Source organism: Chrysochloris asiatica, unplaced genomic scaffold (genome assembly GCF_000296735.1).
Source record: "Chrysochloris asiatica unplaced genomic scaffold, ChrAsi1.0 scaffold00052, whole genome shotgun sequence".
NCBI lineage: Eukaryota > Metazoa > Chordata > Mammalia > Afrosoricida > Chrysochloridae > Chrysochloris > Chrysochloris asiatica.
The window spans coordinates 12,859,344-12,874,719 of NW_006408570.1; the positions used below are offsets into that span (position 1 = coordinate 12,859,344).

General features: G+C 43.5%; 1 protein-coding gene across 2 annotated transcripts in view; it reads right to left on the reverse strand.

The window, feature by feature from the left end:
• Window positions 1–9,605: 9,605 nt before the first annotated feature.
• SLC1A4 (solute carrier family 1 (glutamate/neutral amino acid transporter), member 4) overlaps window positions 9,606–15,376 on the reverse strand; it is a 30,598-nt gene continuing 24,827 nt past the window's right edge. Inside the window, exons 6-8 of one of the 2 annotated variants that reach the window (XM_006862958.1) lie at window positions 12,313–12,507; window positions 11,847–11,981; window positions 9,606–9,866 (exon numbers count right to left, since the gene is read on the reverse strand). In XM_006862958.1, coding sequence (XP_006863020.1) covers window positions 9,632–9,866; window positions 11,847–11,981; window positions 12,313–12,507 — 565 coding nt within the window. In that variant the 3' untranslated portion in view covers window positions 9,606–9,631. The remainder of the gene's footprint in view (window positions 9,867–11,846; window positions 11,982–12,312; window positions 12,508–15,376) is intronic. The other variant, XM_006862959.1, reaches the window with a different exon arrangement.

Here is a 15,376-nt window from a genome sequence, read left to right on the forward strand (position 1 = left end):
CTCACAGTCACTGATGTGTTTAGGCCGTTGTTGCAGCCAGTGTGACAGTGTATTTCGTGGAGGGGACTCTCTACTTGACCAAGCATGATGCGCTTTTCCAGGGACTGCCCTTTCCTAGTAACATGTCCAAAGTGTGGGAGCTGAAGACGCACCATCTTGTTTCTAAGGAGCATTCTGACTGGATTTCTTCCAAGATAGATTTGTTCCGTTTTATGGCTGTCCATAATATATTCAGTATTCTTCACATAACACCATAATTCAAAGGCATCGATTCTTCTTCAGTCTTCCTTATTCATTGGCCAGCTTTTGCTTGCATATGAGGCCATTGAAAATACCATTACTTGGGCTAGGCTCACCTTAGTCCTCAAAGTGAAGTTTTTGCTTTCAACAAAAGATGTCTTTTGCAGCAGATTTGCCCAGAGCAAACACTGTTTGATTTCTTGACTGCTGCTTCCATTGCCATTGATTGTGGATCCAAGTAAAATTAAGGCCTTGACAACTTCAGTATTTTCTGTTTATCATGATGTTGTCTGTCGGTCCAGTTATGAGGGGTTTTTCTTTCATTATCGTGTTGAGGTGTGATTCATACTGAAGGCTGTAGCCTTTGATCTTCATCACAATTGCTTCAAGTCCTCTTTGCTTTCAGCAAGCAAGGCTGTGTAATTTACACATCACAGGTTGTCAATGAGTCTTCCTCCAGTCTTGATACCATGTTCTTCATATAGTTCAGCTTCTCTGATAATTTACTCAGCATATAGATTGAATAAGGATGGTGAAAGGATACAACCCTGATGCATACCTATACTACTTTAAAATCATGATTTCAACAGCCATATGCCCAAAAGGAAGACCAGTTAACATGACTATTCAAATTCATGCACCAACTACTAATGCCAAAGATGAAGAAACGTAGATTTTTACCAAATCCGGAAGCCCGAAATTGATCAAACATGCAATGAAGATACCTTGGTAATTACTAGTGATTGAAATGCAGACATTGAAAAAAAGAGGAAGGATTATCAATGGGAAAATATGGTCTGGGTGATAGAAATGATAGAGAGAAATAGAATTTTGCAGGAGCAGTGAGTCTGAAAAGTTGGACTATATGAGGAAGAATGTGATGACAGGATTGGAGAAAGGCTCATTAACAGCCTGTGATATACAGATGGCACAACCTTGCTTACTGAAAGAGGACTTGAAGCGCTCACTGATGAAGATCAAAGACTGCAGCCTTCAGTATGGATTACACCGCAACAGAATAAAGAAAACAACAATCTTCATAACTGGACCAATAAAAAACATCATGATAAATATTGAAGTTGTCAAGGATTTAATTTTTCTTGCATCTACAAACGATGCTCATGGAAGCAGCAGTCAAGAAATCAAATGAAATACTGCATTAGCAAATATGCTGCAAAAGAACTCTTCAAAGTGTCAAATAGCAAGGTGATCACTTTGAGTACTAAGGTGAGCCTGATCCAAGCTATGGTATTTTCAGTCACCTTATATGCATTTAAAAACTGGGCAGTGAATAAGGAAGACGTGAAAAGAATTAATGCATTTGAATTATGGTGCTGGCAAACAATATTGAAAGCACCATGGACTTCCAGAAGAACAAATTTATTTTGGTAGAAGTACAGCCAGAATGCTTCTTAGAAGCAAGGACTTTGTTCTCATACTTTGTACATGTGGCCAGGATGGACCAGTCTCTGGAGAAAGGCATCATACTTGGTAAAGTATGATGCAAAAAGAGGAAGACCTTCAATAAGACAGATTGTCAGAGTGGCTGCAAGGATGAGCTCAAACATAGCAATTGTGAGGATGGTAAAGGACAGGGCAGTTTCTTTCTGTTTACATAGGGTTACTATGCGTCAGAGCCAACTCAATGTCACATAATACCAACAACAACATGGGCAAAATACTGAATGATGTAGAAAGCATCCAAAGAAGATGGAAGGAATACACAGAGTCACTGTACCAAAAAGAATTGGCTGATGTCCAACCATTTCAGGAGGCAGCATATGATCAAGAACTGATAGTACTGAAGGAAGAAGTCCAAATTGCATTGAAGGTATTGGTCAAAAATACCTTCAAGAATAGAAGGAAGAGCAATTGAGATGCAATGCTGGAAGCATTCACTTGTCTGTGCCAAGAATATGGAAGAGTTACCTGTCCTACTTGCTAGAAGAGAGCTGCATTTGTTCCCGTTTCAAAGAAAGGTGATCTAGAAGAGTGTGGAGATTATTGAACAATATCAATATCACACAAAAGTAAACATTTTCTGAAGATAATTCAAAAGTGGTTGCAACAGGAACTGCCATAAATTCAAGCCAGATTCAGAAGAAGGTGTAGAGTGAGGGATAGCATTGCTGATGTCAGATGGATCTTAGCTGAAAACAGAGATTAGAAAGATGTTTACTAGTGTTTTTTGACTATGCAACAGCATTCAATCATGTGGATCATAACAAACTATTGGTAACACTGTGAATAGGCATTCCAGAACACTTAATTGTGCTCATGCGGAACCTGTACATAGACTGAGAAGCAGTCATTCTAAAAGAACAAGGGCATGCTGCATAGTTTAAAAGGAGGAAAAGTGTGTTCCTATATGGATAGTCCTTAAAAGAGCTGAATGCTTAATTCAGTGTGTGTCAAACTTTTAACTGAAACCTGCAGAGTTCAGGACTGCCGTATACAGTAGTGAAGGCTGCACACCGCACAAGTCTAGTGGTGACATTCACATAGAATACAATGTTAGTGACGCCCAAAGGAACTGCCTAGTATATGGCCCCTGCTGAAGTTAAAAGATTTACTTGTTGTGGATCCAGACCATATTTCAACTGCGTATCTGGTCTAGATACACAGGCTATCATCGGTTACACATATTTGTACAATAGGTTCTTCTAGTTAATTAAGTATTCTGTGAATCCATTAGCCAGAAATTCTATTTTTTTTTAACTTTTTGGTTTGTCAATGAACAAAATTTCATACTCTATCAGCAGTGAAAGAAGAGTTTTATTGAAGAAGAATTAACAGTGGCAATTGGACAGCACATAATGAAATTAAAAAACGTTCCAAAGTATAAAAATGAGATGGGCTATTTATATAGACGCTTAGGGAAACCATAACCACTGGTCGTACATTAGTAACGATAAGTCATACATCAGTTTAGTTACAGACGTCCAACCTGCACAAGCATTTTACGAAAGTAATTCCATGTATATATCTCAAGGGCAGGGGCAGTGTGTGCAAAAGCGTTCTTTCTAAGAACAGCCACAACTTTGTCCCCTCTTGCCATTCCCTCATGGGCCCCCAGTGTCACAGCCAGTTAAGCATCAGACTGCTAACCAAAAGGTTGGTTCAAATCCATGGGAGAAAGATGCAGCTGACTTCTCCCATGAAAATTTGCAGGGTTGCTATGAGTTGAAATTGATTTGATGGATGGCTTTGGTTTGGGTGGTTCCCTCTGAGAAGCAGACACCAAACTCTGTAAGTTTTGCCTGAACACACCCCCGCCACACACACACCTTTTTTTTTTTTTTTTTTGGCCTGTTGTTAAGTGTCAACTAGCGCAGATTTAATCTTTGACGAAAAAGTGCCAGACATCTTTTTGAAAAGATGTCTAACAGTCTAAAGTGATTGAATCTGTATTTGAAGATTAGCAGAATCTTACAGGGTCTTCTCTGAGTGTGTGTCGGGAGGTGGGTAGAAGCCACATTTTGAACATTAATTCTCTTTATCTATTCCACTTATTTGTAAAATGTTCAGAATAGGCAAATCCAGCGAGACAGGAAGTAGATGGGGTTTGGATACTGGATTTCTTTTCAGTATGTTGGTTATGGAATTCGATAGTGGTGATGGTTGTGTGACTCTGTGACTAAATTAAAAATCATTGAATTGTATACTTTACAATGATGAATTTTACAGTATGTAAATTATATCTCAATAATGCTGTTATTAAAAAAGTAAATAAACAACCTCTGAATCTACTGACCTCAGGACAGCTCTGAAGCTATTTTTCCAAAGAAGCAACCTTCCTGAGCTTTTTGCATAATATTCTTTTACCCTCTACAGACAGAGATTGGGGATAGTTTTGGACCCTGGTACAAGTTCATTTGTTACAATCCCTCCTCTAAGAATCCTAAGACTAACATCTCAGTGTCATGTTTTGCAAGTAAACCTAAATCTGAACTCCAACCCAGCATTCTATTATGTACATATTTGCTCCTAAGACAGAATTCTGCAGGTTTAGGGTTCTTTCTGGTCGAGTCTTCAGTTCCAGGGGCCTATCTCCTGCTACTGAGGGTCACACATGTCTTTCTGTTTGGTCCTGAAATCATCAAGGTAATTGCAGGATCTCTATTTTGCAGTTTGTCTTGTTGATATAGTCACGAGCGAAAACACATTGGGACATGTTTACATATACTGTCTCTGAGGGGGTTTCTGGGACCCCCAGGTCAGGCTTCCTCGGCCCGTGCACTTCCCCTCTTGCAGTGAGTCAGCCTGCATTTTCATCCTTCCTCATTGCTGGTCTGATAGGACCATCGAGCATGCAGTAACATTTATGTAAAGGAGCATTATGGGCGCAATGGTTAAGTCTTTTGTGCTAAAAGAAAGGCTGGCCTTTTGAACTTACTTGGCGGGCCCAGAGGAGAAAAGACCTGCTTCTATCTTCATAGAAGTAGCCTGGGAAACGTTATAGGACAGTTCTACTCCGTTACACTGAGTCTCTGTGAGTCAGAATCATCTCAAGGAAGTACAACTTAAGAGAGTGGGAATCATCTTCATTGTTCAACTGTAGCTCTAAATTAGGTGGATTACTTAAGATCGTCATCTAATTGGAATTTTTTTTTTTGGTAAAGAAGTTATTGCGTCTTTCCTTTGCAAACTTATTTTTACAGATGACCATGGTGGCTGAAGGAGCTCTGGTAGCGTAGTGGTTACGAATCAGGCTGCTAATCTCAGTCAGCAGTTTGAAACTACTGGCTGTTCCGCGGGAGAAAGATGAAGTTTTCAGCTCCTGTAAAGATTTACAGCCTTGGAAACCCCGTACAGGGTCGCTATGAGTCGGAACTGACTCCATGGCACATAACAACAACGTTGGCTGGGATCTCAGAAGTGGCTTTGTCTCGACTGTTCTCCCATAGGCATTTCTTCACCTGTACAGTCTGAAGGCCAGGGTTTTCTGAGTAATTGTTCTCACTGTCTAGGTTAACCCTGCATGTGCATCACTGAACTGAGGTTATACATAGATGGGCACTGACAGAAGAGACACACATTTGTCCTGGGCTCAGTCAAGTGCTAACAGCCACCTCACATACCCAAGGGTCTGCCAGCTTCGGAATCCTGCAAGAAAGAACACACCAGTAGAATGCAGATGACATAGCCTTGCTACAAACGAACAAATCTGTCTGGAAGCAGTACAGTTAAAATGTCCTTTAGAAGCAAGAATGGCGTGACTCAGTTTCCCGGGCTTTGGACATTATTTGGAAGGATGAGTCCCTGGAGAACAACATCATACTTGGTAGAGGGTCAGCAAAAAAGAGGAATACCCTCAACAAGATGGACTGACACAGTGGTAGCAGCAGTGGTCTCAAACAATTGTGAGGATGGCACAAGATCAGGCAGTTTTGTTCTGTTATACATAGGGTCGCTGAGTTGGAACCAACTCAACAGCACCTAACAGGATGAGAATGTAGCAGAGAAGGTAAACGGATTTGGACAATGGAACAGTTGGTTGCTTACGAAAGACTAATCCAGGACTAAGACAAGGTGTGAAACAGCCTGACTTCCAGCAAGGGCCTGAACTGCCTCCTCTGGAGGGACCTGCCTCAGCCCCAAGGAGGTCTAATCAGATTAAACTTCCAAGGGCAATGACAGCAGTGACGGAACACTGACTTTGTGCTAGGTGCATGTCTGAACACTTGAGCTGGCTGAGGCAGAGAGAAGTTGAGCCTACGTCACACAGCAAACAAGTGGCAGAACGGACATGGGACCTAGGTAGTCCCTGCTTTTTGCTACACAGCTGGGCCTTTCACAGGTGTAATGAATGAGTTCTTCCTCTGAGCAGGTTCAAGTGTCCTAACCAATCAGCCAGGAAGAGGCAGCTTGAGTGTATGTGTGTAACTGCTTGATTTGGCTACATTGAAAAGCTGAATCACTGCGTGGTAATCTCAACCTCTGAACAGGAATCCACAAATTGTCATTAGTCACAAGCCCCATAAGGCTCTTATCTGTACAAACTCTTTTGCCCAGAATTCAATGCTGGTTCTCATCTTATGTGAACGCTGGAAATGTCCAGGTCAGAACAAGCTTTACTTCAGAGGTTCCAAGACATGCGATCCAAGGGTTTCAGTGTGAATTTACAAGATAATACTATTCTAAAACACTTCTGGATTCCCTCATTGTGAAATGTGGTGTTACTGTAGACAGGATTAAGTAGAATGGACTGGGTATGGTGGTGATGATGGTAATGGTATAGACTTGGGTCCTATTCAGAGACTTCACCAGTGATGTATAGTCTAGGGCATTCTTCCGTTGTCCCAGCCTGGCTCTTGGCTTACAGTAGGTGCTCAATTAAGGTCTGTTGACCTGAGTTGTTCTGACAAGACCTAACTTCATGAATCTGTGTGGCAAAACTAAGCACATTTTGCAAGAGCTTTGCTGTTGACTCTGAAGTAGCCCATGATGTTTGTCGCAACAGACATGCAAATGATGCCCAGCCACAGCTCTGGTCACCTAAGGGAGCCCACCTGTTTTTAAGGGTTCATGTGGGTTAAAAGAAGGAAAAAAAAATTCAATCACCTCAGGCCACCCCTAGAAGATCAGTAGTTCCATCAGTAAGTGTGGCACTGTAGGATAAAGGACTGGACTCAACCTCAGGGTTGGTGGTTCACTCATGTGGCATGTGATGGGAAACCTATAAGGGTTGCTAATGAGTCAGAACCAACTCAATGGCACTTAATAACAACACAAGAATAGTAGTCCTGGTGTGGCGCTGTAGGATAAGCACTGGACTGACAACCACAAGGTTTGTGGTTCAAACCCACTGACCGTTCCTTGGAAACCCTATACAGAATTGCTGGGAGTCGGAACCGACTTGACATTTAACAACAACACAATAAAGGAACATGCAGATCCCAGTAGAAATACTGTATTCATTTTTGAGGAAATGTGCTGTTTTAAGGCAAGTATCATACATACAAAACAGTGAGGAAATGACCAGTGTTTGATTAGCATTTACAACACGTTAGACACTAAGTGCAGGGGGCAGGGGACATGTTCAGATGAGAGAGTGGAATTTTCTCCAGAGGGTGGCTCCTGGACAACTGGGAGAGAAAGGGCACCTTCTCCTTCCTCTTCTCACCCCCAAGGCGAAGGGGACCGACTGACTGGATTTTATTCTCTAGACCTTAACACTTTGCCTCCAGCATTTCCAGCTTCAGGATGTAGAACACCCTCTGGCTCTAAGTGTACACGGAAAACAGTCCGCTCTGTGAGGAATTCATCTTTTAATATGGGAAAATCAGGATGCCAAAGCTGTACAGCGTGCAGTATTTTGTTCCCCTCTCTCCATACTCAAACTTGCTTGTATTAGCGCTAGCTGTATTTTTATGAAAGGGAAGATATTTACTAATGCCTGAAAAATAATGAAGATTTACTTGCAGTTTTGGAATCAAACCAAATGTTGAAAAGAGAAGGGTAATAAGCTTTAGCCAGAGGGCAAGTTCCCAGGAACCTCTCTGCTGAATTCCCACTCCCTCCTGGTGTAGCAGGAGACTGGAGCAGCTTAGCTGATTTGAAGAGGGTTGGGCTTCCCATGGGCAGGGTCAGCTCTGTGGCCAGCAGGGTTTATCCCCACCCCTCTGCTCAGTCAGCTACCCGATTCATCATGACAGTGTGAGCCTCTTCTATAGCGCCTGGGTGACACAGCCACAGCGAAAATGGGATAAATGAAGCTGAAAATTTGGGGTCTTTAAAGAAGCTCTGGTAGCGTAGTGGTTACGAATCAGGCTGCAAACCTTAAGGTCAGCAGCTGTTCCACGGAGAAAGATGAGGCTTTCTGCTCCTGTAAAGATTTACAGCCTCGGAAATCCTGTACAGGGTCACTATGAGTCAGAACCGACTCCATGGCACAGAACCACCAATGGCCTGTTGTGTGGTGGCAAGAACAGAGGCTGGGGCTGGGAGTCACAATGAAGTCAGACACCGTGGTGGAAAGTGGGGTGATTTTAAGTCATTAAAATGTGAACATCAGGAGACTATATATGATGCTACAAAACAACTACATGAACAACAACGGGCATGAGAAAAGTCTGCCAGTGTACACAGAAAACAGTCCTGTTAGTAAAAGCTGTTTGCCCCGAGAGCCCATGAGACTTCCAGGGAGAAAGGTATCACCTGGGTAGATGGATGTCAGCACTTGATAGATAAGAAGCAAAATGGTCTTCACAGATTCACTCAGCTTGCCCCACCATATCCCTCTGAGGTAGGTAAGAGGCAGGTAACATTAGTCCCATTTTACAAATGGGGTAAAGTGAGGCCTCAGGACTTGCTCTGAACTGTGCACACCAAGAGCCACAATAAAGCAGCGGTAGCATCTTGGTCCTCCACCACAATGGGAATGTAGTCTTCACAATCAAAAACTCCTCGTCTAAGTAACTGCAGGAATGTGGATCATGTCACTTAAAATTTTAACCTCGATGTACTGGCAGGAAAGGAGAGTTATGCTCCACAGAAGTCAGCTGTAGCCAGGGGTCGTGTGAATGGGGACAGCCCACCTCATTCACTGGGGTGGTTGTTGATTTTGTTTTTTCTGTGTTTATCTTTGCTGCAATGCAGCATTCTTAAAAGGGTCTAGTTGAATTAAAGTGATGCATTGATTCACCAGTGAGGGTGCTGAATGTGATAATGGCATCACTCAGCCCCCCGCCTGGCTCTGGCTTGTTGCTAAATCAGAGTTGATGGAGACAAAGCTACAGCGTTGTCAGAAACCCAGGATGGGAAGAGAAGGGGGACAATTGTGTATAACTTCCCATTCCTGATTAGAGTACTTCCCTTCCCCTTGCAGTTACACCCCTGCCCCCTTTCTGGGATCTCAGAATTTACATGACAGACTTAATGCCAACAATCAGCGACCCAAGCAGGCTAACATCTATCTGTATAGCACCTCAGCCTAACAGCAACCCAGTCCCCACCTTGTTGTAACACAAACTCTAAATACTTCCAGGTCCAGCTCAGTGAATTCCAGTCAAGGCGAAGCCTTGGGGAATTTTCCGTATTACTACTGCTCATGAGACAAAGCAACAGATGACTGTGGAAGTTGTCAGGTTGCCAAGGTGCAAAGAATACACCTACATTTTCCCAAGCTTGAACCACCAGGTCCTCATGAGTCCCCATTGCTTCTCGAGCCTGGCAACTCAATGGGGTGTCCCATGGACACATTTGCAGCTGGGCATGTGTCGATCCAAATGTCAGAATCTCCTGGTCCTTGGTTAACTAGTTCCACTAGGGCGCCCAATGCTAAATCATCCACACATTGGTCACTGGGCCAAAACGTTGCTTAGGAGGTTCAGGTCAGTGAGGAGAGGGCCCCATGCCCAGCAGCTGGCAAGCCCGTACCCATCCCTCATCACAGAACTGACTCCTTAGATTCCAGTTCTGAGGAACTGGACACGGGAACAATGGGATTCTTCTGTGTCACCAGAGGGGATGTCTCTTCCTCAGACTTGCTGTTGGGGATGGCTTCTACTTTCACCTCCATTAGCTCCTGCTCTCCTTTCTTCAAGGCCTTCTGATTCAGGTGATGGAGAATACCTGCACCCAGGGCATCCCCTTCCACATTCACCACGGTGGTGGTACGGTCCCTGGTAGGCAAAGAACAAAATGTGGCTGTGACATCCAATGGTGCCTCAGGCTACCAAGGAAGCCAGCCCTGTCTCCTCCAGGGGCAGTGACTATGAGAGGCCCTGCTGCTTTCTGACACTTCAGGCAAAAGGCCTCACCTTGCTCTCAGTGGATTCTTGTTCAGTATTTCCTATTCTTTCTACACCCTCATTGTAGAAAACCAGGGAAAAAAAGAAAGGTCTCAAGAATGACACAAATGTCACTCACCCATACTCTACAGCCTCCAGAGTCAGAATGAACATTTCGATCTATTTCTTGCCAGTCATTTTTCAATAGGAGTGTTTTATGTATAATAAACACCATTATATAAAAATTACACATTGGGATGATAGCATGTACTGTTTATGCCCAATTTTTTCTTTTACTCAACACTGAACTGTGGGAGTATCCCTACTTTTTCTTTACTTCAACATGCATTCAATTGAATATTAATCTTTACCTGCATTCCACAGCTGCTTGCTAACACTACCTCACAGAAAAAAAACAGCACTTTCTTTCCAGAAGCTTAATCATTTTTCCATAGATGAACCCACACCCAGTAGTCCCTGGCATTCAGAGGAAGTGCGTACCCATGCTGAAGAAAGGGGAAACGGGAGGCTGAAGTCCTGTGGAGGCTTCGAGCTGGGAATCAGAGGCTCTCAGCCTTGCTTGGGAGCTGATGTGACTCAGGTCTCTAGTGGACAGCCTGCTTGGTGTTTTGGTTCCCTTTTAGGCACCCACGTACAGGCACCTGGGTGAGGAAGGAGATGTGGCCTCTGCTCTGGCCCCGTGCAACTTGTGAGCTGTGGGGACAAGTTCCCTTTGTGATGAGCTGTCTTTATAAGGAGTCTCTGTGGCACATTTCATCTTTATTGCTCTGAGGAGCCCCAAGGAGCCTCTTCAAGGCTCCAAGGCTTAAGGAAAAACAGAAGGAAATCAGGAACCTACCGTACCAACCACACAAGCCCAGTGCAGGCGTTTGTGGCTTAGCTACTTCCTGTCTGGCTCTCACTGGCTTGGACAGGAGGTAGTTTTCTTTGCTAACATATACCGAATACTTTACCAAGTGCCCAATACTCTTGTTCTGTGTGCTGTGCATGCACTAGCTCATGCCATCTTCACCACAGTCCTGGTGTAGATGCTACAACAAAGGGGTTTCAAAACTCATGGAATTAGAAGATGAGGAATTTTCCCACAAATGTTTTGACACTCCCTCGTATTGTTCCCATTTTTAGTTAGCTAAGAAAACGGAAGCACAAACCTATTAATATCATATAATTACTCAACAGTGAGGTCAGGATTTCAACTCAGGCCCTTGGGCCCCAGGGCTCCATTTTTTCAGTGATATGCTCTACTATCTCTCAATATCCGTATCTCAGCTGACCTTCCCTATAAAAGGGCTCAAAGGCATCATGGGACTCATAGAATCGACACCTAGAAGCTGTTTTGTATCTTCAGAGTTACCCTAGAGATGGTCTGGATTGTGCCTCCTTCCCCAGTTCCTCCTCTTTGGAACCCAAGCCCAAGCCACTCTGATGAAGAGTGTTCATCTTCTTTCCCTTCGCAGAAGCCACTCCGTGGACAATTCCAGAGCAAGGGTCACCCACCACCTCCCCCCGCGAAGGATCACGACTCCAATGACTATTACTCCTACCTATGCTGTCAACATGCTCTCAGGTCTGGTGGTCCCTGGGCCTACCCTGGGAACTCAGCTTTTCTGGATGCTACAAGCAAGGTCTCAGGAATGACCACATTTCATGGCCACTCAGGGTCCTTTGACTCTCCTGTTGTTTAATTTTTTCTAGCTCTAAATCTTGTTCTCCATGCTCAACCATAAGCCCCTTCAGGAGGCAGGGACCCTGTTTTAAGTTTCCTGCATGGTGCAGACTGGCAGAGTGTGTTTCCTGACTTGCATGTTTATACAAGCAGTCTTCCAACCCCCCATGGGACTCGCTACTTACACAATCCAGTCCACGGCCAGGATGAGAGAGAGATCATTAGTGGGCAGCCCAATGGCCTCCAGGATAATGGCAATGGTGAGGACCCCTCCAGCTGGCACGCCTGCCGCCCCAACACTGGATGCTGTGGCCGTCACTCTAGAGGATTGCAAAGCAGGGCCAGACATTAGCACGGAGCATGGAATGTCCGTGGAGACATGCCAAACATGCCAGCCATGACTCGGAAACTGCAAATCACACACACTCAATCTGAGATGCTGCCAGCTCTCACACTCAATCAGAGATGCTGCCAGCTAAGGCCTTGAGAGATGATCCACTCTCTTCCGGTAATGAATGTGCACCGTCCTCATTTTATAAAAGGAGTCACCTGAGATGTGACGAGATTTTCTCATGAGGGGTTTCAAAGGAAATCACAAAAAAGACTTCAAATTTTGACCCATGCCTACAGTAGCAGGACAGAGGGACTCACAGGATGGTGAAGATCTGCCCTGCGTTCAGTTGGACGTTATTGAGCTGGGCGATGAAGACTGCAGCTACGCATTGGAAGATGGCCGCACCGTCCATGTTCACAGTGGCCCCAATGGGGAGGATGAACCTGCTGATCCTCTTGTCGACGCCATTGTTTTCTTCAATGCACTTCATCATAGAAGGAAGGGTTGCTGAGCTAGATGTGGAAACAGAAAGTCAAAACAAAATAGACAACAAAACCCAACAAGAAACCCTGACAACACCCCTTCCTGCCAGGCTCACATACCACACATCCAGAAATCTAGGAGACTAATTAGCACCAGTCCAGTTTTTACTATGCCTTTGGCATTCTTCCTTTGCAACAGGAAAAAGTACCCAAGAATGTCTCAAAGTTTATGTCATACTCTTTGGAGTTGCTTGTTATGTTTTTTACTTGGAATCATCTGTTCCAAATTTCCCAAGAACCGTACATTTCCTCTCGGTGCAAAATGTTCTCTAGATGACCAAGAACTATTTACTCTATCCATGCTCATACCCTTTCTTAGAAAAGTTTTTTTCCAAAAAGTAAAGTGTAAATATGATTCACCCCTAACCCCCCACTCTCTTAGGCCAAGAAGCAGAAAAACTCTCAGAGTTTATAAGGAGTAACTAAGTAGATGTGAAAAGTCCACAGTTAAGAGCAGGACTCATGCTCTCCAAGTTGGTTCAGCGTGCTCCGCAGGGGTTAGCTGCACAGCTGAGAACAAAGCTAGTTGCGGTATGTTGTTGTTGCTGTTAAGTGTCATTGTGTCGGTTCCAACCCACAGCAGCTCTGTATAGGATTTCCTAGTAGTGGTTGGTGAGTGGTGGTTCAAACTAACTTTGCAGTCCAGCGCATTAACCCACAGCGCTAACAACTCCGTACCTCTTTCCAGCACCACATCTTGTCAATAGAAATAGCCATCAAGGGTGGAAGGAAGGGTGCCGCGGAGAGGAAATGTTGAATGTCTAAATGAAATGATGTACTGATACCTTTGGAAGTCTCTTTAACATACTTTGAAAAGCCAACAATTTTTTGAAGGTTTTACAATGAATGAAAAGCGATAAATTGGAGTATTCCACAGAACTCTGCGAGAGTGGAGAACACATCCCTCACCACGCTGCCTTAGTCTAACATAAAGACTCAAGGGATGATTTCGGGCAATTTCAGACTAGAAACTGCCTGATCCACCCTTTATGGATGCATGAATTAGAAGGGAAAAAAATTACACACACACACACACACACACACACACACACATATAGCTCTCTCTCTATATATATATATGAATGAAATGTTGCTAAGTACCATCAAGTCTGTTCTGACTCATAGTGACCCTGTATAGAGCTTCTGAGAAAGATCTGGTAAGTTTGAATTGCCAACCATATGGTTCAAACCAACCTTGCAGTCAGATACTTACCTTAACAGTGTCAGCGGCAAATATATGTATGTATTATATATGTATTTTGTTATTGTTGTTAAGTGCCATCAAGTTGGTTCCAACTCATAGCAACCCTGCATAGGGTTTCATAAGTGTGTTTTTCCTTCTAATTCATACATCTAGCTCTATCATATTCCTGTGGGGATGGGTTTTGTCTTATCCCTTCCTCTACTGAGGTTCCCTTATTCCCTTCTTCCTCTCTTGCTTAGTCAGATCATTAGTTAGGCCAGCTCTGGTTCCCTCTCCCTAATTTGTAAGGTCTTTGCCTGAGTGAAAGAGGGATGCCCACCTAACTGAATGGATGCATCAAAGGACAATTTCTAAAAGAGAACCTGCCCAATCCATCCTTTCTGGATGACAGATTAAAAGGAAAAAAAAAACTAAGTAAGAGAAGGAGTCAAAAATTATCCACACTGTGATTATATTAAAACGCCCAGCCACGTCCACGGCTGATGATAACATTGAGCGTGCATGTGAAATGATCCCATCGAATAGATGAGTGCCAGTGGATTATGTGGCAAATCATTTGCAAATTAGCCACGGCTGTGCCTATGAAACAATCCATGGTAGACTTGGGTTTGTGCGAAATGAGTACCGAAATAACTCACGGAAGAGCATAAATAGAAGCGTTTGGACATCTGCAAACAAAATTTGAACCAATACTCAAAGGTAAAGTTTCCTGAAAATAAATGTCAGAATATGGAAATCTCCTCAATCGCCCGCTGATCAAGAAAAAGTTCAAGTCAACCATCATCTGGAAAATTGATGCTTAGACAGTTTTCTGCGATTCTCAAAGGCTCGTAATGGAACATTACCAGGAAGAAGTTCAACAATCAAAAGTGCTTGTTACAGTGAGATGCTCACTGAAGTGCTGAAGTCTAAACTTCAGATTAAATGCAGAGGACTGCTATCCAAGGGTGTTGTGATCTTGTATAGTAATACATGTCTACACACCTTTGCCCTCACTGTTGATGCTCTGAAAAAACTTTTGTTTTGAGGTGTTAAAGCATCCTCCCTATAGTCCTGATCTCGCGTCATAAGACTTTCACCTGTTTGATCCCCTGAAAACAGCTCTTTGAGGACAAAGATTCACCTCTGATGAAGAAGTGAAGACAGCAGTGCATTCATGGCTCACAGCTCAGCCTAAAACATTTTCCAATGAGGGAATATGAAAGCTTGTTGACAGATGAACAAAGTGTATTGAAAAGTAAAGAGATTATGTCGAAAAATGACGTACTCGGCTTTTCTAAAAGTTGATCAAAATAAATTCTATAGCCACAGTGCAGGTAATTTTTGACTCACCCTCATATGTTAAATATGTGGTGGTGGTGGTGATGTGCCGTTGAGTCAGTTCTGACTCAAAGCAACCTTGTATATGGTTTCCGAAGCTGTAAATCTTTAATAGAGCAGAAAGCCTCATCTTTCTCCCAAGGACCGGCTGGTAAATTAGAACTGCTGACCTTGTAGTTAGTCCAAATTCACCAGCTGCTCCTCAGAAACCCTATAAAGGGTAGCTATGAGTCAGAACTGACTGGATGGTTCACAGTCCAGTGCTGATCCTACAGCGCCACATCAGAAGTATATATATATATTGTTGTTGTTGTT